The following is a 25367-nucleotide window of genomic DNA, read 5'->3' on the forward strand; positions in this document are numbered from 1 at the left end:
CGAAAGAAATGCCCCCCCCCCCATACACATGTATATACATACGTCCACACACGCAAATATACATACCTACACAGCTTTCCATGGTTTACCCCAGACGCTTCACATGCCCTGATTCAATCCACTGACAGCACGTCAACCCCGGTATACCACATCGCTCCAATTCACTCTATTCCTTAACCTCCTTTCACCCTCTTGCATGTTCAGGCCCCGATCACACAAAATCTTTTTCACTCCATCTTTCCACCTCCAATTTGGTCTCCCTCTTCTCCTCGTTCCCTCCACCTCCGACACATATATCCTCTTGGTCAATCTTTCCTCACTCATTCTCTCCATGTGCCCAAACCACTTCAAAACACCCTCTTCTGCTCTCTCAACCACGCTCTTTTTATTTCCACACATCTCTCTTACCCTTACGTTACTCACTCGATCAAACCACCTCACACCACACATTGTCCTCAAACATCTCATTTCCATCACATCCATTCTCCTGCGCACAACTCTATCCACAGCCCACGCCTCGCAACCATACAACATTGTTGGAACCACTATTCCTATATATGTATATATATATATATATATATATATATATATATATATATATATATATATATATATATATATATATATATATATATATATATATATATATATATATATATCTTTTCTTTCAAACTATTCGCCATTTCCCGCGTTAGCAAGGTAGCGCTAAGAACAGAGGACTGGGCCTCTAAGGGAACATGCTCACCTGCCCCCCCCCCCCCTCTGCTCCTTCTTTTGGAAAATTAAAAAAAAAAAAAAGAGAGAGGGGGAGGATTTCCAGCCACCCGCTCCCTCCCCTTTTAGTCGCCTTCTACGACACGCAGGGAATACGTGGGAAGTATTCTTTCTCCCCTATCCCCAGCGATATATATATATATATATATATATATATATATATATATATATATATATATATATATATATATATATATATATATATATATATATAAGTTACCTTGGCTTCAAATCGTGATACGGTTGTCCCTTGCACGGAAGGTCTGGTTGCTCCTGCCTCCGATTACCTCACCAGTTGGATGAATCCCTTAGCGGAACTTGGTCCAGTGTAGGATGGCCTGGGCAATCTCCTCCCAGCCACAATTCAGGTTCGGTTATTTTTACTTTGGCCAGACTCCCATGCCAGCCAACGAGTACATGGCCTGCCCCTTCCTCCTCCATTCCCGTGGTCCTCCTTCACTGGGTGGATCTTCACTCCACAATCATCAGCGTTTCTTCTCCTGCATGCTATTATTACCGCTGGTTCCTCTGTATCATAGCCACCACCTCCTCCTCCTCCTCTTCCTTCGTATAGTCTTTATTCTGACAACAATGTTTGCCACTCTTGTTTGCTGCTACCTGTTTCTTCTCTCCCATCAGCACCGTCTCTCTCTCTCTCTCTCTCTCTCTCTCTCTCTCTCTCTCTCTCTCTCTCTCTCTCTCTCTCTCTCTCTCTCTCTCTCTCTCTCTCTCTCTCTCTCTCTCTCCCTCCTTTGTTTCTACATTTAATATCTTACTTTCGTATCATTTTCCTCTGTGCTCTATCATTAGCCATTCTAATATCCCTTTGTCTTGATGTTCTTTAGTTTCACCCGCGAGTAAACTCTCAGGCTTCTCTCTTAATGTGCCTGGAACTGACGACTTACTGCTTAAAACGAATGTAAATATTGTTCCTTAATCATTGCTGATATTGTAAAACCGGACTCTACACCCGTCTGGTATTGTTACCTTTGCATATGCATTGGTAGTGTAATATATACGTTTAATAGTTCATATTGATTTTGCTTCACTTGTTGCGTGCCACCTTCGTCATCTCCATGTAGTGCCCAGCGGCAGTCGATGTAGCCTGGGTGATGCGCACCCATTAGAAGCAGTAGTGGGTAGGGGGGCGATAATACACGGTGCCCATCAGCAACTGTAGTGGGGATGGCAGTGTTGATGGATGGGGGGGATGCCCACCGTCTTCAGTAGGAACCGGAGTTGGTTGCGGGTATCGGTTAATGGTGAGGGGTGGCCATCATTTATTGGGGTGGCCAGAATCTACTAATGGATCTATAGTGGAAGTGTGGGGTGGCCAGAATCTACTAGTGGACCAAAGATGGTAGTGTCGGGTGGCCAGAATCTACTGATGGGCCTAGGGTGGTAGTGTGGGGTGACCAGAATCTACTGATGGACTTAGGGTAGTAGTGGGGGGTGACCAGGAGCGGCAGGTGGAGCCAGAGAATGATAGTATGAGGTGGCCAAGATCTACGGGTGGAGCCAGAGAGTGGTAGCGCAGGGTGGCCATCATCGCCTAGTACAGTGGTAGGAGAAGGTGACCATTACCAATAGATCGAGCCAGGTAGTTGCGGGAACGGCCATCATCTGCAGGTGGAGCCAGGATGATAGTGGCGGGGTGGGGGAGAGAGAGAGAGAGAGAGAGAGAGAGAGAGAGAGAGAGAGAGAGAGAGAGAGAGAGAGAGAGAGAGTGTTGTGATGGTGTGCAGCCATGGATCCGCAAGCCTGTCATTCACCAGGTTCGGGCCTCACACACGCCCCATTCATACCTCTACAAGGCTAAGCTGCACCTCCTCTGAACAACACAAGAATACGTCTGTCTTGAGAATTGCTGGCGTGAAGGCGTGCGTCAGAAATGATGATGATGATGATGATGATGCTGATGAGGTTATGGCACAGGTCTTGCTAATCTCAGAGGTGGTAGATTTATGTTCCATCACCAAAACAAATTTTTCTCCCTCAAAATTTTAGTAATGTCATAAAAATGCATAAAAGAACACCGTCAAAATGTTCCTCTGCAAAACATGTTCAACAGAACATGGCAAAGATGATTTTGAAGAGCAAATCCAGCGTGAAATTGGGCAGGACATTTTGCCCAGCAAGATCCGGCAGGTGTGGATGGGTCAGAATCATAATCCAGAGCAGTGGCGGCGGTGACAGTGTCGCTTTCCATGACTGGTGTGTTCGACCACAATGAATTGACATTCCTGTAGCAGCTCTGCAGACCACAGACGTTACCACAGGTGAGAACGCCATCTCGGGGACTCATTCGACAGCCTGAGCGGCGGCAACGCTCTCCGTGCACTGCGGTCGGGTGGAGGGTGCGGGGCGCGGGGTGACTCCGGGGTCTGATAGGGTCACCCACCAGCCAACCAGCCTCACCGGCAACGAGTCAACCAAGCCTCAGCCTGGCGGGGCGATAGGGGGTAGATGCGAGCCTCTACGAGTCGGCGACCGCTCTGAGCCCGCAAGCCCCGAGGGCTTGGGGCGGGAGTTGTGCCGCGCGAGGCAGGCGGCTGGCTGGCTGGCTGGCTGGCCGAGAGGTAGTGAGCTGTGGGATGTTGTGGTGGTCGGACGTGTGATGCGACTGTGCACACTGGACCCGTGCCTCGCCCACCGTCCACCGATACCTCACACCACACCAGGTGCCCACTCTATCATAAACCACGATTGGTGCTACTTACGTCATCTTACTGGAAATATCCACTCGCAAGATCTGTGTATTAAAGGAGATATAGTGTGATAAAAGGGTAATTCGGTGTTCGATAGTGTTTCCGTAGTGCAATGTGACTTTTAAAGTCACTTCTTCGCCGAAGTAGACTTTAGAGAGTTTGTTATTGTGTTTTGAGACTAGCGGGAGCGGTGCGTGTGGTGGGCCAGCATCAACATGATCGTGTGCACTTCATATCAGGAAGAACGACATATCGTCCAGAACGAAGGTATGTATGTATGTATGGGCCAGTTTCCTCTATTTGGCATTGCTCCACCTCGTCTCCCGTGGTGAACACGTAAGTACCTATACCCTTCTTACTAAACTGTAATACAGACGTACATGTAGCAAAGTTTGTCGACACTTGAACGTCACATTTCCGGATGACGACAATATTAACGTAATAATAATAAAGAAAAATAGAGCAACTCTGAAATCGGTAGATTATGAGACAAACATAAACTATATATTACATATCGGTTCCTACTCAGTTGCTGACTTTTTCCCTGTGGATGAGACATCAACAAAATATTCATTTTTAAACAAAAGTTGACTCAGTCAGCATTACTTGGTGTGCACATTGAAGTACATTTCTCACGTACTGTTTTAATTGTTTCTCTTATTTTTGCACGAATCAGACATTGTGTTATAGCTGACAGGGCTGTTTACTCCCTCCTCGCATCCCATGTTCTTTAGTTGCATGTAGCATTATTTCTTTGTTAAGATAATACAAAGTTCTTCGCTCCTGAACAACTTATGGGAAAACTGTGGGTTTTCTTTATTTCGAAAATTATCCTCAGTTTACCTTAGTCGTGCCGTTTTCATTAGTCCTGCGTTTGTCATATGAACAGATTTCAGCTTTGGAAATTTTGTGGTTAAATTTAACATTTGCAACTTGCTTGTCACATTGATACTTGGGTAACGTTTACTGTACAGTAATGATCTTGCCCTCTTTATTAGAATATGTGAGATTACATCTGATTACATCCTGTTTACATCCATTATCCTTCACGTCGGGCGAGTTATCTCTGATCATTTTTCTTTATTAAAGATCTTTGCCATAAAAACTATTAATGATTACTTGAATGATACCGAATTAGTTTACTTCAGCAACGTTCTCTTAGATTTATGTATGTAGTGGTCCACTTTGCGTTACGTCAGCTATATCCCCTTATATGTACTCGTTAATATCCTCCTATGTTCAAATCTGTAACATCACCTTAGAGTTGACTTCAGCAGCACGGCCCAGATAAATTTAATATACCCATGTACTTTCCTGTATGCGATCTACTTCAGGTTACCTCCATGGATTGTTTGCCTTGGTCTGAGGACCAACGAAGAACTCTGTGTAACTTGTATCTACGTAACATCAAGTTCACCTCAGCACTAACCATTGGTTTTCTTCAGTAACTTGCATTGGTTTACCTGAGTTACATTGTTTTGGTTAATGCCAACGTATCTCAATAGATTAACCTGGATTACGGCCTGAGATTCCTTTAAGTAACATTAACAACTCATATTTTCAACCTCACTTTAGAGTACTTCGTTAAAGTCCAGTGGATTTTGTTGCATACTCTGGTTGACACAAAGTTCATTAGTTTGCATTATTTGCTTCATTTAGATAAGGTTTTCCGTTTAACTTAGTAACTTAAGTGCCATTCATTGTTTTTCTTCGGTAAACGCATGGTTTACATCAGTGACATTGTTTTACTAGTTTACACCAGTAACCTCTGGTTGGCAAACATATTTTAACAAATCAAGTAACATCCCTAGTTACTTTATCAACAGCCTCCGGTTTACTGAAGTAACATTACGGTGGTTTACTTCAGTATCATCTTTGTATTGCTTCGTAAACATACCATGGTTTGTATGTGTACCACCCCATGGCTTACTTTGGTACATTACCCAAGGTGTACATGAATATCATCCATCTGGTTTACTTCAGTTATTTACTGCAGTTTGCTGTCGGAACATATTCCCTAGTTTCATGGTTTACTAACGCAGCACCCGTAGGTTTACTTTTGTAGCACCAAGTCAGGTTTAAAAAGAGGCAGATGAGCCAGGCTTGATATCAGGGTTTACCTCTCGTCACAATGCCAGTCACATCTAAGAACAATATCCTTGAAGAGAAAGCAACTTTCATGTTGTATCATCTCTGTTTGGTTTGTGACACGATCTCTGTGTCAAGTGGACATACAGCAACAGCCCAGTTAATACTGGAGGTTTTACGTTATTTACTGGTAGTTCGGATAGTTTCTGGCCAGATAACAATGTCTGGACTCATTGATAAGCTGTTTTAGAGATGTGTCAAGAATAGGCGAGAGAAAGAAGGGTTTTGAAATATTCCATTTGTATGGGATTTTCCTCTGAACAGTTTCGTTAACCCCTAAAGCACATTGTTACCCAGTTGTTTCTCTTAAGGATTGAATATTTCGGTGTTGATAGTTTTTTTTTAATGTGCTGTGTTTGAATTTACCATTATTGCTCTTGGTTATATATATATACATATATATATATATATATATATATATATATATATATATATATAGTGAGTCAGTTGTTGTTCGCTGATGATACAGCGCTGGTGGCGGATTCATGTGAGAAACTGCAGAAGCTGGTGACTGAGTTTGGTAAAGTGTGTGAAAGAAGAAAGTTAAGAGTAAATGTGAATAAGAGCAAGATTGTTAGGTACAGTAGGGTTGAGGGTCAAGTCAATTGGGAGGTAAGTTTGAATGGAGAAAAACTGGAGGAAGTAAAGTGTTTTAGATATCTGGGAGTGGATCTGGCAGCGGATGGAACCATGGAAGCGGAAGTGAATCATAGGTGGGGGAGGGGGCGAAAATCCTGGGAGCCTTGAAGAATGTTTGGAAGTCAAGAACATTATCTCGGAAAGCAAAAATGGGTATGTTTGAAGGAATAGTGGTTCCAACAATGTTGTATGGTTGCGAGGCGTGGGCTATGGATAGAGTTGTGCGCAGGAGGGTGGATGTGCTGGAAATGAGATGTTTGAGGACAATGTGTGGAGTGAGGTGGTTTGATCGAGTAAGTAATGTAAGGGTAAGAGAGATGTATGGAAATAAAAAGAGCGTGGTTGAGAGAGCAGAAGAGGGTGTTTTGAAATGGTTTGAGCACATAGAGAGAATGAGTGAGGAAAGATTGACCAAGAGGATATATGTGTCGGAGGTGGAGGGAACGAGGAGAAGTGGGAGACCAAATTGGAGGTGGAAAGATGGAGTGAAAAAGATTTTGTGTGATCGAGGGCCTGAACATGCAGGAGGGTGAAAGGAGGGCAAGGAATAGAGTGAATTGGATCGATGTTGTATACCGGGGTTGACGTGCTGTCAGTGGATTGAATCAGGGCATGTGAAGCGTCTGGGGTAAACCATGGAAAGTTGTGTGGGGCCTGGATGTAGAAAGGGAGCTGTGGTTTCGGGCATTATTGCATGACAGCTAGAGACTGAGTGTGAACGAATGGGGCCTTTGGTGTCTTTTCCTAGTGCTACCTCGCACACATGAGGGGGGAGGGGGATGGTATTCCATGTTTGGCGAGGTGGCGATGGGAATGAATAAAGGCAGACAGTGTGAATTGTGTGCATGGGTATATATGTGTGGGTCTGTGTGTGTGTATATATATGTGTACATTGAGATGTATAGGTATGTATATTTGCGTGTGTGGACGTGTATGTATATACATTGTGTATGGGGGTGGGTTGGGCCATTTCTTTCGTCTGTTTCCTTGCGCTACCTCGCAAACGCGGGAGACAGCGAAAGAGCAAAATAAATAAAATAAAATATATATATATATATATATATATATATATATATATATATATATATATATATATATATATATATATATATATATATATATATGTATATATATATATATATATATATATATATATATATATATATATATATATATATATACAAATGGATTTGTATGTAGCATTTATGGATCTGGAGAAGGCATATGATAGAGTTGATAGAGATGCTCTGTGGAAGGTATTAAGAATATATGGTGTGGGAGGAAAGTTGTTAGAAGCAGTAAAAAGTTTTTATCGAGGATGTAAGGCATGTGTACGTGTAGGAAGAGAGGAAAGTGATTGGCTCTCAGTGAATGTAGGTTTGCGGCAGGGGTGTGTGATGTCTCCATGGTTGTTTAATTTGTTTATGGATGGGGTTGTTAGGGAGGTGAATGCAAGAGTTTTGGAAAGAGGGGCAAGTATGAAGTCTGTTGGGGATGAGAGAGCTTGGGAAGTGAGTCAGTTGTTGTTCGCTGATGATACAGCGCTGGTGGCTGATTCATGTGAGAAACTGCAGAAGCTGGTGACTGAGTTTGGTAAAGTGTGTGAAAGAAGAAAGTTAAGAGTAAATGTGAATAAGAGCAAGGTTATTAGGTACAGTAGGGTTGAGGGTCAAGTCAATTGGGAGGTAAGTTTGAATGGAGAAAAACTGGAGGAAGTAAAGTGTTTTAGATATCTGGGAGTGGATCTGGCAGCGGATGGAACCATGGAAGCTGAAGTGGATCATAGGGTGGGGGAGGGGGCGAAAATCCTGGGAGCCTTGAAGAATGTGTGGAAGTCGAGAACATTATCTCGGAAAGCAAAAATGGGTATGTTTGAAGGAATAGTGGTTCCAACAATGTTGTATGTTTGCGAGGCGTGGGCTATGGATAGAGTTGTGCGCAGGAGGATGGATGTGCTGGAAATGAGATGTTTGAGGACAATGTGTGGTGTGAGGTGGTTTGATCGAGTAAGTAACGTAAGGGTAAGAGAGATGTGTGGAAATAAAAAGAGCGTGGTTGAGAGAGCAGAAGAGGGTGTTTTGAAATGGTTTGGGCACATGGAGAGAATGAGTCAGGAAAGATTGACCAAGAGGATATATGTGTCGGAGGTGGAGGGAACGAGGAGAAGTGGGAGACCAAATTGGAGGTGGAAAGATGGAGTGAAAAAGATTTTGTGTGATCGGGACCTGAACATGCAGGAGGGTGAAAGGAGGGCAAGGAATAGAGTGAATTGGATCGATGTGGTATACAGGGGTTGACGTGCTGTCAGTGGATTGAATCAGGGCATGTGAAGCGTCTGGGGTAAACCATGGAAAGCTGTGTAGGTATGTATATTTGCGTGTGTGGACGTATGTATATACATGTGTATGGGGGTGGGTTGGGCCATTTCTTTCGTCTGTTTCCTTGCGCTACCTCGCAAACGCGGGAGACAGCGACAAAGCAAAAAAAAAAAAAAATACATATATGTATATATTAGAAAGGATCACAATTTTGCGCGTGATCAAGATATGATGTCCACGGGGAAAATGAAACACGATAGGTTTCCAAGTGCACTTTCGTGTAATAATCCCATCATCAGGGGAGACACAAGAGAGACGAAGCTAGGACGCCATTTGGCAAGCATGCGATAAATCATGTTTACCAGATGGCGTTCTAGCTACGTCCCTTCGTTGCATATCAACTGACTGTTATGTTTCTCTCTTGTGTCTCCCCTGATGATGTGATTATTACACGAAAGTGCACCTGGGAACCTACCGTGTTTCATTTTCCCCGTGGACTCATAGGAATATCTTGATCACGCGCAAAATTGTGATCCTTTCCAATATATATATATATATATATATATATATATATATATATATATATATATATATATATATATATATATATATATATATATATATATATATATATGATTACACTAGTCCGTGATGAATGTTATGAAGTCGCACTTCAGTAGTTCACATGATCTTATTTAACATGTAATTTTTCTATGCATGTGGCACGGTATGTTTCGTGGAGACAATTCACCTCATCACGTGCCAGTACTTAATAACGTTATTTATTTCTCAGAATTACATACTAGACGCCTGACGGTACTTCTGTTGTGATGTTGAGATTCAAATAACGTTATCAAGTACTGGCACCTGATGAGGTGGACTGTCTCCACGAAACATCTCGTGCCACACATATAGAAGAATTACGTTAGATGAAATTATATGAAGTGCGATTTCACCTCCATATATATATATATATATATATATATATATATATATATATATATATATATATATATATATATATATATATATATATATATATATATATATACATATATATATATATATATATATATATATCTTTTTTTCTTTCATACTATTCGCCATTTCCCGCATTAGCGAGATAGCGTTAAGAACAGAGGACTGGGCTTTTGTGGGCATATCCTCACCTGGCCCCCTTGTCTGTTCCTTCTTTTGGAAAAAAAAAAAAAAAAAAAACATGAGAGGGGAGGATTTCCAGCCCCCCGCTCCCATCCCTTTTAGTCGCCTTCTACGACACGCAGGGAATACGTGGGAAGTATTCTTTCTCCCCTATCCCCAGGGATATATATATATATATATATATATATATATATATATATATATATATATATATATATATATATATATATATATATATATATATATATATATATATACTGGGCTCTAGTTTCGTTGCATTATACATGCATGCTAGAGAGTAGATGTGAGCAAATGAGACGAAACGAAGAACAAGTATGAGAAGAAATTCTAAATCCGCATGTATGGTGTTGCCGGACTCCGCCTGCACGTGGTTATACACGACTGGGAAGTCACCTTCGTCGAGGCTGAATCATCGTCAACAGACGTAAACAAGTACAGTCTCACTTCTTGCTCCAAAGTAACCCGACATATTCCTGCTGCTGCGTGCTCAGCCTTGAAGCTGCAGGAGCCCCTTAAAAGTGGTCTTGGGGTTACGTAGTATTAATATTATTATTACCATTATGTTTGAATACGTTTACGACGCAACGACGAAAATAAAGCTTAACAAACTGGTTATGAAGAACCATTTGAAGGTTTGCTTTATTGTTGCTCCAGTTAGTTGAACATGATTGATTGAGTTCCCCACACAGTGACTCAGGACATCTGTATTTCCCGCAAAGTGACTCATGGCATATGTATTTCCCACAAAGTGACCCAGGACAACTGTATTTCCCACAAAGTGATCCAGAACATCAGTATTTCCCCACACAGTGACCCTCAGTGGATAGCTGTAATTCCCACTCAGTGACTCAGGACATCTGTATTTCCCACAATGACCCCGGACATCTGTATTTCTCACAAAGTGACCTAGGACAACTGCAGTTCCCACACACTGACCCAGGACATCTGTACTGACCCACACACTGACCAAGGACAATTATGGAAAAGACAAAGAAAGGATTGCGAAGGATCATGCCTGCGGCCAAGTTGGCACTATCCCAGGATAGTGATGCTCCTTGGTTAGGTGTACACAGACAATACGTACAGTCTGACATAAGACGAAACAACAAGAGTGTAAATCTCTCACCCCTTAACACGCACATTAGTAATTATGCACGACCCATGTCGGCAGTTATGGCACCCCAGAGCTAGGAGATGAGACCGATACTTCCAGTGAACGGGGCTGTCGTTGACAAGACTTGGCAAATCTGTACACACACACACACACACACACACACACACACACACACACACACACACACACACAGGTTCTTATAACGCCAGGAGCTTATAACAATCCATATTCCATTTTATGACGTGTAGTTCATATCACTGTCGTTAATTCCATTTTTGTGGAAGGAGTGAAGTTAGTTCGCTTAAACCTATAGAATATCAATCAATGGCATGGTGAGGTCCGGGGAATAAGATAGCTGGAGCAAGCGAAGAGTTGCCACCTCTTCAGATTTTTCATGGGCACATTGAGCTTTCGGAAAACATGATCAGTCATCCCCAGAGTGCCGCTTTGTGTTCACGTAGAGCCAAAGACTGTTTTGATGTCTTTTTGGAAGTTTTAGCATCTAACACAGGCAACAGTCCGAGGATACGTGGGAAGGCATTTGTCTTGTAGAGGAAAGGGAACTACTATGTTATCATGTAGGACTGGCTATGTTAACTGGATGTTGGAAATATAGTGAATGGTATACCTGCATACGTACGGACTATGGGCCAAGCGTGATGAGATAATATAGCAGCAGACAGGCCAAACATGCACTCATCAGAAGTATTGCCCAAGCTTCGTGAGAGGCAGCATGGCAGCAGATAGGCCAAATTTGCGTACACAGGGACTATTGGCCAAGCTTATTGAGAAGCAACATGGCAGCAGACGGGCCAAATTAGGTTTCCCTGGTGAGCGGTGGGAAAGTGAACGATAGATAGATATATATCCATGTCAGACAGTGGTAGCTGAAAAACCCGACTGCACTATTAACTAATATGTAAAGATGAAAGCAAATAGATTATCTGCTTGAAGGAAGTCCTGGCTACTGCAGGAGGTGGTAGAGGTGACTCTAGTTGACCAGCAAGTTGAGTTTGGGGTAGGTGGGTGAGGAGGTGGGTACAGTGGGGGCGGCGGATGGGTGGCTCCTCCCTCCCTCGACCCACGACCTCAAGGTGAGTTACTCTCTCACTACGCCCCCCCCCCCCCACCCTTCTAATACTCTACCTCCCCCCTCCCTCCCTCACCAGGACTAGTGCCCCCCATCCTCCTGAGACACCACTCCCCTTGCACTCCCTTGCATCAACACGTTTAGCCTCTCTAACTTGCCCCATCTCTCTTGCACCAACACCACACGCCCCGTCCCCCTACATCAACACCACAGGCCCCGTTCTCCTGCACCAACACCACAGGCCCCGCTCCCCTGCAACAACACCACAGGCCCCACTCTCCTGTACCAACAAGGGCAGACACCACTCTCCTGCACCAACACCATTGACTCAGCTCTCCTACACCAACACCACTGATCCCGCTCCCTGCACCAACACCTCAGGTCCCACTTTCCTGCACTAAAATCACTGGCCCCGCCCTCCTGCACGAACACCACACATTCCGCTCTCTTACACCAACACTACTCTCCCTGCTCTCCTGCACCAACACCACTGACCCCGCTCTCTTACACCAACACTACTTTCCTCGCTCTCCTGCACCAGCACCACTGACCCCGCTCTCTTACACCAACACTACTCTCCTCGCTCTCCTGCACCAGCACCACTGACCCCGCTCTCTTGCAGCAGCACCACTGACCCCGCTCTCTTGCACCAGCACCACTGACCCCGCTCTCTTGCACCAGCACCACTGGCCCCGCTCTCCTGCACCAACACCACTGACCCCGCTAAACTGCACCAACACCACTGACCCCGCTAAACTGCACCAACACCACTAACCCCGCTACACTGCACCAACACCACTAACCCCGCCACCTTTCACCAACACCACACGCCCCGCTCTCCTGCACAAACACCGCTAACCCCACTCTTTTGCACCAACACCACAGGCCGGGCTACCCTGCACCAACACCACTTACCCCACTCGCTTGTACCAACACCACTGGCCCGGCTACCCTGCACCAGCACCGCTGACCCCGCTTTCTTGCACCAACACCTCTCGTCCCGCTCTCTCGCTCAAACATTATTGATCCTCCAAGGCTGAGTCCCATGTAAGCACTAAGCCTCCAAGGCCTTGCATCCCCACCACCACTGACCCTCCGAGGCCTTGCATCCTCACCACCACTGACCCTCCAAGGCCTTGCCTCACCACCACCACTGACCCTCCAAGGCCTTGCCCCACCACCACCACCACTGACCCTCCAAGACTCTGCACCACCCACCACCAATGATCACCTCTCGTCTTGTCTTAGATTACACCGCCAGTTTGCAGGTCAAACATCTATGTGCGGGTCTAGCATTCAGTGGATGCATGCTGCCTTCACGTATTGTCATGCTGTCACGTATCATCATGCTGTCACATTCCTTCATGCTATCGTCTGGCGTCAAACTAACATGTCTCATCCAACTGCCGTTTGCTTTATTTGTATCACGTGCCATCATACTGCCATTTGCCATCATCTTACCACGTGCCATCATACTGCCATTTGCCATCATCTTACCACGTGCCATCATACTGCCATTTGCCATCATCTTACCACGTGCCATCATACTGCCATTTGCCATCATCTTACCACGTGCCATCATACTGCCATTTGCCATCATCTTACCACGTGCCACCATACTGCCATTTGCCATCATCTTACCACGTGCCATCATGCTGCCATTTGCCATCATCTTACCACGTGCCATCATGCTGCCATTTGCCATCATCTTACCACGTGCCACCATACTGCCATTTGCCATCATCTTACCACGTGCCATCATACTGCCATTTGCCATCATCTTACCACGTGCCATCATGCTGCCATTTGCCATCATCTTACCATGTGCCATCATGCTGCCATTTGCCATCATTTTCCCACGTGCCATCATACTGGCATTTGCCATCTTACTGTCACGTTTCATCATACCCCCACGTGCCAGCATACTGCCACGTGTCATCATACTATCACGTATCATCATACTGCCACGTGCCATCTTTTCGGCACGTGTGCATTCATATGGTTACATAATATCTGACATATGCTACACTTTACTGTTCATAGTTCATTATTTCTCATGCTTCTTCATACTTCTGTACTATCTTGCGGATTCTTAACGATTTAGAGATAGTGTAACTTCATGTTAGTAAGATCTGTTGGTAGGTATTAACTATATAAAGGTGTATTTTCCCGGATGCGTCACAATTATATTGTCAGTCAACTGGCGTCACAACCCTAGCGTCATAACACAACTGTCACTATCCATTCTAGCATCACAGCTCTACCGTCACTACACATTCTAGCATCACAGCTTTGCCGTCACTATCCACTTTAGCATCACAGCTTTACCGTCACTATCAACTCTAGCATCACAGCTCTACCGTCAGTATCCACTCTAGCATCACAACTCTACCGTCACTATCCATTCTAGCATCACAGCTCTGCCGTCATTGTCCACTCCAAGCATCACAGCTCTACCGTCACTATCCACTCCAGCATCACATCCACCGTCACTATCAACTATACCATCAAAGCTCTACCGTCACTATCCACTTTAGCATCACAGCTCTACCGTCACTATTAACTTTAGCATCACAGCTCTACTGTCACTATTCACTCTAGCATCACAACTCTACCGTCACTATCCACTCTAGTATCACAGCTCTACCGACACTATTCACTCCAGCATCACAGTTCTACCATCACTATCCACTCCAGCACACTTCTACTGTTACTTCCACTCTAGCATCACAGCACTACCGTCACTATCCACTCTGTTGTTGCAGCTCTACCTTCACTATCCGCTCTGGGGTAACAGCCTTACCTTCCCTATCCACTCTGGTGTTACAGCTCTACCGTCACTTTCCACTCTGGTGTAACAGCTATACTTTACTATCCACTCTGGCGTGACGCTCTACCGGCACTATGCCCTCTTGTGTTACAGCTCTACCGTCACTATCCACTCTGGTGTAACAGCTCTACCGTCACTATCCACTGTGGTGCAACAGATCTATCGTCACTATCCACTATATTGTAACAGCTCTAACGTCATCATCCACTCTGGTATAACAGCTATACCGTCACTATCCACTCTGGTGTAACAGCTCTACTGTCACTATCCACTATGGTGTAATAGCTCTAACGTCTTTCTGTTCTGGTGTAACAGCTCTACCGTCACTATCCATTATGGTGTTACAGCTCTACCGTCACTATCCACTATGGTGTTATAGCTCTACCGTCACTATCCACTATGGTGTAACAGCTCTATTGTCACTATTCACTCTGGTGTTACAGCTCTACCGTCACAATCCACTCTGGTTTTACAGCTCTACCGTCACTATCCACTCTAGTGTTACAGCTCTCCCGTCACTATCCACTCTGGCGTTACAGTTCTACCGTCACTATCCTCTCTGGTGTTACAGCTTTACCGTCACTATACACTTTGGTGTTACAGCTTTACCATCAATATCCACTCTGATGTTACAGCTTTAGCGTCACTATCCACTCTGATGTTACAGCTCTACCGTCACTATCCACTATAGTGTAACAGCTCTACCGTCACTATCCACTCTGATGTTACAGCTCTCCCGTCACTATCCATTATGGTGTAACAGTTCTACTATCACTATCCACTCTTGTGTTACAGCTCTACCGTCAAAATCCACCGTGATATTACAACTCTCCCGTCACTATCCACTATGGTGTAACAGCTCTACTGTCACTCCCAATTCTGGTGTTACAGCTCAACCGTCACTATCCTCTATGTTGTTACAGCTTTACCGTCATTATCCACTCTGATGTTACAGCTCTACCGCCACCATCCACTCTGGTGTTACGGCTCTCTCGTCAACTATGGTGTAATAGTTCTACTCTCACTATCCACTCTAGTGTTACACCTCTACCGTCACTATCCGCAGTAGTGGTACAGCTCTACCCTCAATATCCACTATGGGGGCACAACTTTACCATCACTATCCACTCTGGTGTTTCAACTCTCCCGTCACTATCCACTCTGATGGTACAGCTCTCCCGTCACTATCCACTTTGGTGTTACAGCTCTGCCGTTACTGTCCACTCTGGTGTTACAGCTCTACCGTTACTATCCACTCTGGTGTTACAGCTTTACCTCAATATCCACTCTGATGTTACAGCTTTGCCGTCACTATCCACTCTAGTAGTACAGCTCTCCCGTCACTATCCACTTTGGTGTTACAGCTCTACCGTCACTTTCCACTCTGATGTTACAGCTCTGCCTTCACTATCCCCTCTGGTGTAACAGCTCTACCGTCAATATGCACTCCGGTGTTACAGCTCTACCGTCAGTATCCACTCTGGTGTTACAGCTTTGCCGTCACTATCCACTCTGCTGTTGCAGCTTTATCGTCACTATCCACTCTGCTGTTACAGCCCTACCGTCACTATCTACTCTGGTGTAACAGCTCTACTGTCACTATCCACTCTGGGGTCACAGATCTTCCGTCACTATCCACAATGTTGTAACAGCGCTACTGTCACTATCCACTCTGGTGTTACAGCTCTACCATCACTATCCACTCTGACGTTACAGCTCTCCCGTCACTATTCACTCTGGTGTTGCAGCTCTCCCGTTATTGTCCACTGTGGTGTTACAGCTCTACTGTCACTATCCACTCTGGTGTTACAGCTCTACCGTCAATATCCACTCTGGTGTTACAGCTTTACCGTCACTATCCACTACGGTGTAAAAGCTCTACTGTCACTATCCACTCTGATGTAACAGCTATACCGTCACTATCCACTCTGTTGTTACAGCTATCCCGTCACTATCCACCATGGTGTAACAGTCCTACTGTCACTATCCACTATGGTGTTACAGTTCTACTCTCACTATCCTCTCTGGTGTTACAGCTCTCCCGTCACTATCCACTATGGTGTAACAGCTCTACTGTCACTATCTACTCTGATGTTACAGCTCTCCCGTCACTATCCACTATGGTGTAACAACTCTTCTGTCACTATCCACAATGGTGTAACAGCTCTACTGTCACTATCCACTCTGGTGTTACAGCTCTACCGTCACTGTCCACTCTGGTGTTATAGCTTTACCATCACCATCCACTCTGGTGTTACAGCTCTCCCGTCACTATCCACTTTGATGTAACAGTTCTACTGTCACTGTCCACTCTAATGTTACAGCTCTACCGCCACCATCCACTTTGGTGTTACGGCTCTCTCGTCAATATCAAGTATGGTGTAACAGTTCTACTCTCACTATCCACTCTGGTGTTACAGCTTTACCGTCATTATCCGCACTGGTGCTACAGCTCTACCCTCGATATCCACAATGGGGTTACAGCTTTACCGTCACTATCCACTCTGGTGTTACAGCTTTACCGTCACTATCCGCTCTTGTGTTACAGCTCTACTGTCACTATCCACTCTGGTGTAACAGCTATACCGCCACCATCCACTCTGGTGTTCCAGCTTTCCCGTCACTATCCACTATGGTGTAACAGTTCTACTGTCACTGTCCACTCTATTGTTACAGCTCTATCGTCACTATCCATTCTGGTGTTACAGCTATACCCTCAATATCCAGTCTGATGTTACAGCTTTACCGTCTCTACCTACTCTGGTGTAACAGCTCTTCCATCACTATCCACTGTGGTATTACAGCTCTACCGTCACTATCTACTATGGTGTAACAGCACTACCGTCACTCTCCACTCTGGTTTTACAGTTCTACCGTCACTATCCTCCCTGGTGTTACAGCTTTACCGTCACTATACACTCTGGTGTTACAGCTTTACCATCAATATCCACTCTGATGTTACAGCTTTAGCGTCACTATCCACTCTGATGTTACAGCTCTACCGTCACTATCCACTATGATATTACAGCTTTACCGTCACTATCCACTCTGATGTTACAGCTCTCCCGTCACTATCCATTATGGTGTAACAGTTCTACTATCACTACCCACTCTTGTGTTACAGCTCTACCGCCACCATCCACTCTGGTGTTACGGCTCTCTCTTCAATATCAACTATGGTGTAATAGTTCTACTCTCACTATCCACTCTAGTGTTACACCTCTACCGTCACTATCCGCAGTAGTGGTACAGCTCTACCCTCAATATCCACTATGGGGTTACAACTTTACCATCACTATCCACTATGGTGTTTCAACTCTCCCGTCACTATCCACTCTGATGGTACAGCTCTCCCGTCACTATCCACTATGGTGTTACAGCTCTGCCGTTACTGTCCACTCTGGTGTTACAGCTCTACCGTTACTATCCACTCTGGTGTTACAGCTTTATCTCAATATCCACTCTGATGTTACAGCTTTACCGTCACTATCCACTCTAGTAGTACAACTCTCCCGTCACTATCCACTCTGGTGTTACAGCTCTACCGTCACTTTCCACTCTGATGTTACAGCTCTGCCTTCACCATCCCCTCTGGTGTAACAGCTCTACCGTCAATATGCACTCCGGTGTTACAGCTCTACCGTCAGTATCCACTCTGGTGTTACAGCTTTACCGTCACTATCCACTCTGGTGTTGCAGCTTTATCGTCACTATCCACTCTGCTGTTACAGCCCTACCGTCACTATTCACTCTGGCGTAACAGCTCTACTGTCACTATCCACTCTGGGGTCACAGATCTTCAGTCACTACCCACAATGTTGTAACAGCTCTACTGTCACTATCCACTCTGGTGTTACAGCTCTACCATCACTATCCACTCTGATGTTACAGCTCTCCCGTCACTATTCACTCTGGTGTTACAGCTCTCCCGTTATTGTCCACTATGGTGTTACAGCTCTACTGTCACTATCCACTCTGGTGTTACAGCTCTACCGTCAATATCCACTCTGGTGTTACAGCTTTACCGTCACTATCCACTATGGTGTAACAACTCTACTGTCACTATCCACTCTGATTAACAGCTATACCGTCACTATCCACTCTTGTTACAGCTGTCCCGTCACTATCCACTGTGGTGTAACAGTTCTACTGTCACTATCCACTATGGTGTTACAGTTCTACTCTCACTATCCTCTCTGGTGTTACAGCTCTCCCGTCACTATCCACTATGGTGTAACAGCTCTACTGTCACTCTCTACTCTGGTGTTACAGCTCTCCCGGTCACTATCCACTATGGTGTAACAACTTTATTGTCACTATCCACTATGGTGTAACAGCTCTACTGTCACTATCCACTCTGGTGTTATAGCTCTACCGTCACTGTCCACTCTGGTGTTATAGCTTTACCATCACCATCCACTCTGGTGTTACAGCTCTCCCGTCACTATCCACTTTGATGTAACAGTTCTACTGTCACTGTCCACTCTAATGTTACAGCTCTACCGCCACCATTCACTTTGGTGTTACGGCTTTCTCGTCAATATCAAGTATGGTGTAACAGTTCTACTCTCACTATCCACTCCGGTGTTACAGCTCTACCGTCACTATCCGCACTGGTGCTACAGCTCTACCCTCAATATCCACAATGGGGTTACAGCTTTACCGTCACTATCCACTCTGATGTTACAGCTTTACCGTCACTATCCGCTCTTGTGTTACAGCTCTACCGTCACTATCCACTCTGGTGTAACAGCTATACCGTTACCATCCACTCTAGTGTTCCAGCTCTCCCGTCACTATCCACTACGGTGTAACAGTTCTACTGTCACTGTCCACTCTAGTGTTACAGCTCTACCGTCACTATCCATTCTGGTGTTACAGCTCTACCCTCAATATCCAGTCTGATGTTACAGCTTTACCGTCACTATCCACTCTGGTGTAACAGCTCTTCCGTCACTATCCACTGTGGTATTACAGCTCTCCCGTCACTATCCACTATGGTGTAACAGCTCTACCGTCACTATCCTCTATGGTGTAACAGCTCTACCGTCACTATCCACTCTAGTGTTACAGCTCTATCGTCAATATCCACTCTGGTGTTACAGCTTTACCATCAATATCCACTGTGATGTTACAGCTTTACCATCACTATCAACTATAGTGTAACAGCTCTACCGTCACAATCCACTCTAGTGTTACAGCTGTATCGTCAATATCCACTCTGGTGCTACAGCTTTACCGTCAATATCTACTGTAATGTTACACGTTTACCGTCACTATCCACTCTGGTGTTACAGCTCTACCGTTACTCTCCACTCTGGTGTTACAAGCTGGTTGGTAAGCTGGCTGGCTGGCAAGTTTGATGGAGACATGCTGGAGGGAGGGAGGGGGTAGATAGGCATGCTGGAGGGAGGGAGGGGGTAGATAGGCATGCTGGAGGGAAGGAGGGGGTAGATAGGCATGCTGGAGGGAGGCAGTCAGGTTCGCATGCTGAAGGGAGGAAGGCAGACAAGCAGATATGCATGCTGTAGGGAGAGAGGGAGGCAGGCAGACAAGCTCCACACTGTCACAGACAACATATCACATGAAGCTCAGAGGACATAATCTCTCAATGATTTATGTGGCTATCCTTGACCAGGTACCGTATCTCTCTCTCTCTCTCTCTCTCTCTCTCTCTCTCTCTCTCTCTCTCTCTCTCTCTCTCTCTCTCTCTCTCTCTCTCTCTCTCTCTCTCTCTCTCTCTCTCGTACTGTCATAGAAGATGGACGTATGCCGTTCGTGTTTTAAAGAACCATTGTCTTTAGGAATGAATAAATTGCAAATGACTTTTGTATATAACACGACAAGAAATTGTGTCCGCACATATGATACACCTCGTTTTGTGTTTCGAATACACATTGTACAGATAGACGATTGAAGGAACAAAGAGAATGGCTTTCCGACCTCGCCACGATACTGTGGAAGGAATGTCATATGCACGTATTTCAAAACTTTACATTCCTAATCCCTTGGTTCCGCTTTTTGCGCCATTATCGTGTTTTCAGTTGTATGTAAGGTTCGCCATGTGTGTGTGTGTGTGTGTGTGTGTGTGTGTGAGAGAGAGAGAGAGAGAGAGAGAGAGAGAGAGAGAGAGAGAGAGAGAGAGAGAGAGAGAGCCACTCCATAGTGTGGAAATATCCATTTCACTCGTTATTCATTTATTATTATTTTATTACAAACACACACACACACACACACACACACACACACACACACACACACATGCAAACACTTTTCCCAAAGCCCATCCCGGGCAGGTGTGTGCGTCTCTTCCATACATGGAGAGGGCATGTGATGCAGGAAATGGTTCTGTGCTTGTATTGGCCACGGTTGGCAAGGGTGTTTGTCAAGCAACATTTGCCTACTTGAGAAATGTAATTGGTAATAGGTACGAAAAGCAGACATCTGCGTGAGAGAGAGAGAGAGAGAGAGAGAGAGAGAGAGAGAGAGAGAGAGAGAGAGAGAGAGAGAGATGGGGGAGGATATGAGCAACACTGAGAGTATATCCTGGTCACCCGCCCACGCCCCATAAAACCTTACCTAAACACAGTCAACAGCGTTCTGTCCTGGACAGAGGTAACACACATCTCAGCATCTGAGAGAAGACTAAAGGCGCTGCTCTATCTCCCATCTCCAGCTGTCTAGCATTAGAAAAAAAAAGTGTGTTATCTAAAACAAAACATTAATAACCTCCCCCATCTTCTCCCCTTCATGACAGTGCTCTCCATTGTTTCTGCGAGTGTCGCCCTCCTCCTCCAATGCGTTTCCCGTCACTAAGACGCCCGTCAGAGCACGCATCAGATAGACAATGGCACCTCTCTCTTGTGATGGTGGTGTTTGTGAGAGGCCTCTCCAAGATGGTGAAGAGGGAAGCCATCACTCTGATTACATAGGAAATCCTATATTGGTTCGCCTCTTATCATACTTCCACCAAGAGGCTGTAGGGTCCTATTGCTAGTTATTACCTCTCTCTCTCTCTCTCTCTCTCTCTCTCCTCTCTCTCTCTCTCTCTCTCTCTCTCTCTCTCTCTCTCTCTCTCTCTCTCTCTCTCTCTCTCTCTCTCTCTCTCTCTCTCTCTCTCTCTCTCTCTCTCTCTCTCACCATGATTTATACTAGTAATTCAGGGGGTATGTACCTATTGGCACATCCATTCACCTTTCGACCCTGGGCTAAGGGCTGACGTCCATCCCTGAGAACCTGTCCAGGTAAAGTGCAAGGGTCGCTCTCCTCAGATAAACTCTGTACCTGCCACACGTACCGTGACCTGGTGTATTCCCGAGTCCTGGTGGGATATGCCACATCAGGAAACGTCCCTTAACCCCGTGCTGTATAGCGTGTCCCGGTGTGACAGGCCTCATGTTTGATGATAATCCGTCGTGAAAGGGAGGCAAGCCTCAGTGTATGCCAGGGAGGTTCGCCTCTGTGTATGCCAGGTAGTCTAGCCTCAGTGTATGCCAGAGAGGCTGGCCTCAGTGTATGCCAGAGAGGCTGGCCTCATTGTATGATAACTGAGTTGATAGGAACCAGATGTTCCTGGCCAGATGGCCGATGGTTCATTCTTATATCTCTCATTAACCTGTCGTTGTGGATGTGGAGATAGTACTACCCCAGGGTGGTCTGTGTCATGATTACCGTCCCCTTAGATGGTTTATAGCACCATTCTGCCCCCGTTGTGATTAGCATAACCTTACTACTGTACTCTTCCGGCGTAGTTACCCCTTCCTGCCATAACTACCTCTCGAGGGGTATTTCACTTTGTTTCTTTGCCTCCTGGGGTAATTTCAGGCACCGTACTACCCCCTGCTACAACCTGGCCAGATATTCAACTCAAGCACACAGGCGGCTGGTGTACCTCCGAGCACCCACGTTGGACGTGGAGGTGAAGGTGGTGCTGTCGAAGGCCCACACAGAGGCCGCGCCGCACAAGGCTCTGATTGATCGCTCCCGGAACTTGTTTATGATGACGTAGATTGACGCATGTGTGTGTTACGAGGAGAGTTTTAAACTTATCTTGCCCCGTTTCTTAACCTTGTATGTATGTGCCATGTCTTTCCTGCTATGTGTGTATGTACATACTTACACCCTTCTTTAAGCCCTGTAGCCACTTACTGACCTGTCTCGACAGGAGGAGGAAAACCTGGGTTGACTGTGGACTGACAATGGCGCTTACGATTCGAACTTTGTGGTTCCGACCCCGGACAGACCCGTGCTGACTTGTGTGTGTGTGTGTGTGTGTGTGTGTGTGTGTGTGTGTGTGTGTGTGTGTGTGAATGTGTGTGTGTGTGTGTGTCTGTGTCTGTGTGTGTGTGTGTGTGTGTGTGTGTGTGTGTGTGCGTAGCCCCGTCCCTAAACCCTGTATATACCATGTCTCTCCTCGTATGTATGTATTTGCACACACACGCGCCAGAGTTTCCATATACAGGTAACCAAGGAAGGTTAAAGTGAGCCATCCAGTGAGCAATGTGGTCAGGTACTCAACTTATGAGTGACGTAAGAGTAGTTCCTGGTGCGTGAGTGTCATTACTGGTAATATGAGGTGTGTGGGTGTCATTACTGATGATGTGAGGTGTGTGGTTATCATTATTGGTGTGGTGATGTGAGGTGCGTTGGTGTCATTACTGATGATGTGAGATGTGTGGGTGTCATTACTGGTGATGTGAGATGTGTGGGTGTCATTACTGATGATGTGAGGTGCGTGGGTGTCATTACTGATGATGTGAGATGTGTGGGTGTCATTACTGGTGATGTGAGGTGTGTGGGTGTCATTATTGGTGTGATGATGTGAGGTGTGTGGGTGTCATTACTGGTGATGTGAGGTGTGTGGGTGTCATTATTGGTGATGTGAGGTGTGTGGGTGTCATTATTGGTGACTGAGTGACATGAGTCGAGATACTTTAGTGATGCGTGTGGTCCGTTTCATGATGTTAGGACATGGAAGGTTTGTTGGATACTTCACTAGTATATGGAAGGGCTGGGTGGGTGGTCGGTTGGTTGGTGTAGGTGCACCGCGCCCAGGCCAGCCTGGATCGAATGACTGAAAACCCATTTCTGTACTTTCAAAGACAAGTTGATTTTTTTCGACTCTGTTGCCTTAAAGATACACTTCTTACTGATTATTCTACTTTCATTCATTGTTATCTTTTTAATAACGCTGAAGCAGAGTGAGAGGATTTTACTTGTTATGGATTATTTCATTCTGAAATTGATTCCCGAACAGGTTGGGGAAGATGAACTTGTGGTGTTAGTGATGACGGCATACCCTCAGAGAGGTTACAGTGGGGTGATGCAAGGTAACGTTTGTATTCACAACACGCACGTGACGCTGGAAACACTCGGAGCATTCCTGCTTATAACGTACACAGCTGGGTACCTTTGGCCTTCCTCAAGATATGACTTGTGGTGTATGATAAGAGCTGGAGGAATGTGACCTCTGGTGTGTAGTGGGATGCAGGGAAGTGTGACTTCTGATGTGTAGTAGTGATGTGGGGAAGTGTGACCTCTGGTGTTTCATGTGATGTGAGGGAATATGACCTCAGATGTTTATAGAGTGGCAGGGGTGGGGGATAAGAGATGGTGGTCGTGGTGTCTGATGCGTGATGCGTATGACCTCTGATCTGTGGTGAGTAGCGGAGTGTATGACTTCTCTTGCGGTAAGAAATGGTGAGTGTGACGTCTGATGTGTGTGGTGAAGGGCGAGGATGACGTCTGGTGCGTGGTGAGTGGCGGGAAGGAATGACGTGACTTCTGGTGTGTGGTGCAGGGTAGGGGGCGGGAGTGACGTCTCGTGTGTGGTGCAGGGTAGGGGGCGGGAGTGACGTCTGGTGTGTGGTGCAGGGTAGGGGGTGGGAGTGATGTCTGGTGTGTGGTGCAGGGTAGGGGGTGGGAGTGATGTCTGGTGTGTGGTGCAGGGTAGGGGGTGGGAGTGACGTCTGGTGTGTGGTGCAGGGTAGGGGGCGGGAGTGACGTCTGGTGTGTGGTGCAGGGTAGGGGGTGGGAGTGATGTCTGGTGTGTGGTGCAGGGTAGGGGGCGGGAGTGACGTCTGGTGTGTGGTGCAGGGTAGGGGGTGGGAGTGACGTCTGGTGTGTGGTGCAGGGTAGGGGGCGGGAGTGACGTCTGGTGTGTGGTGCAGGGTAGGGGGTGGGAGTGACGTCTGGTGTGTGGTGCAGGGTAGGGGGTGGGAGTGACGTCTGGTGTGTGGTGCAGGGTAGGGGGCGGGAGTGACGTCTGGTGTGTGGTGCAGGGTAGGGGGTGGGAGTGACGTCTGGTGTGTGGTGTGGCTTGGGATGGGGTGGGGGGATGACCTCTGATATATGATTAGGTTTGTGTCTCCGGGATACCACACCCCACACCCCACCAGGTGTGAGAAAGACTCACAGTCTGAGTTCAATGCACTGTTGCCTCTGGATGGTATTTAGATCAATGACGTAAGAGACTACGGTTCTCGGGCAACATCTTTGCAAAATGAAAATTTATTGGTAAATCGGTTTATTTTTGAGTAGTAGGTGAAGGAAAAATATTGTGTTC

The 25367-nt window shown here is 45.9% G+C and overlaps 1 protein-coding gene across 1 annotated transcript in view; it reads left to right on the plus strand.

The window, feature by feature from the left end:
- The first annotated feature begins 3353 nt into the window (after nt 1-3353).
- Nucleotides 3354-25367, plus strand: part of LOC139762750 (uncharacterized) — a 148326-nt gene continuing 126312 nt past the window's right edge. Inside the window, 1 exon segment of the mRNA XM_071687848.1 lies at nt 3354-3749. Within this exon segment, the coding sequence (XP_071543949.1) occupies nt 3698-3749 (52 nt within the window). The 5' untranslated portion in view covers nt 3354-3697.

This window comes from Panulirus ornatus, chromosome 3 (assembly GCF_036320965.1).
Source record: "Panulirus ornatus isolate Po-2019 chromosome 3, ASM3632096v1, whole genome shotgun sequence".
Classification (NCBI taxonomy): domain Eukaryota; kingdom Metazoa; phylum Arthropoda; class Malacostraca; order Decapoda; family Palinuridae; genus Panulirus; species Panulirus ornatus.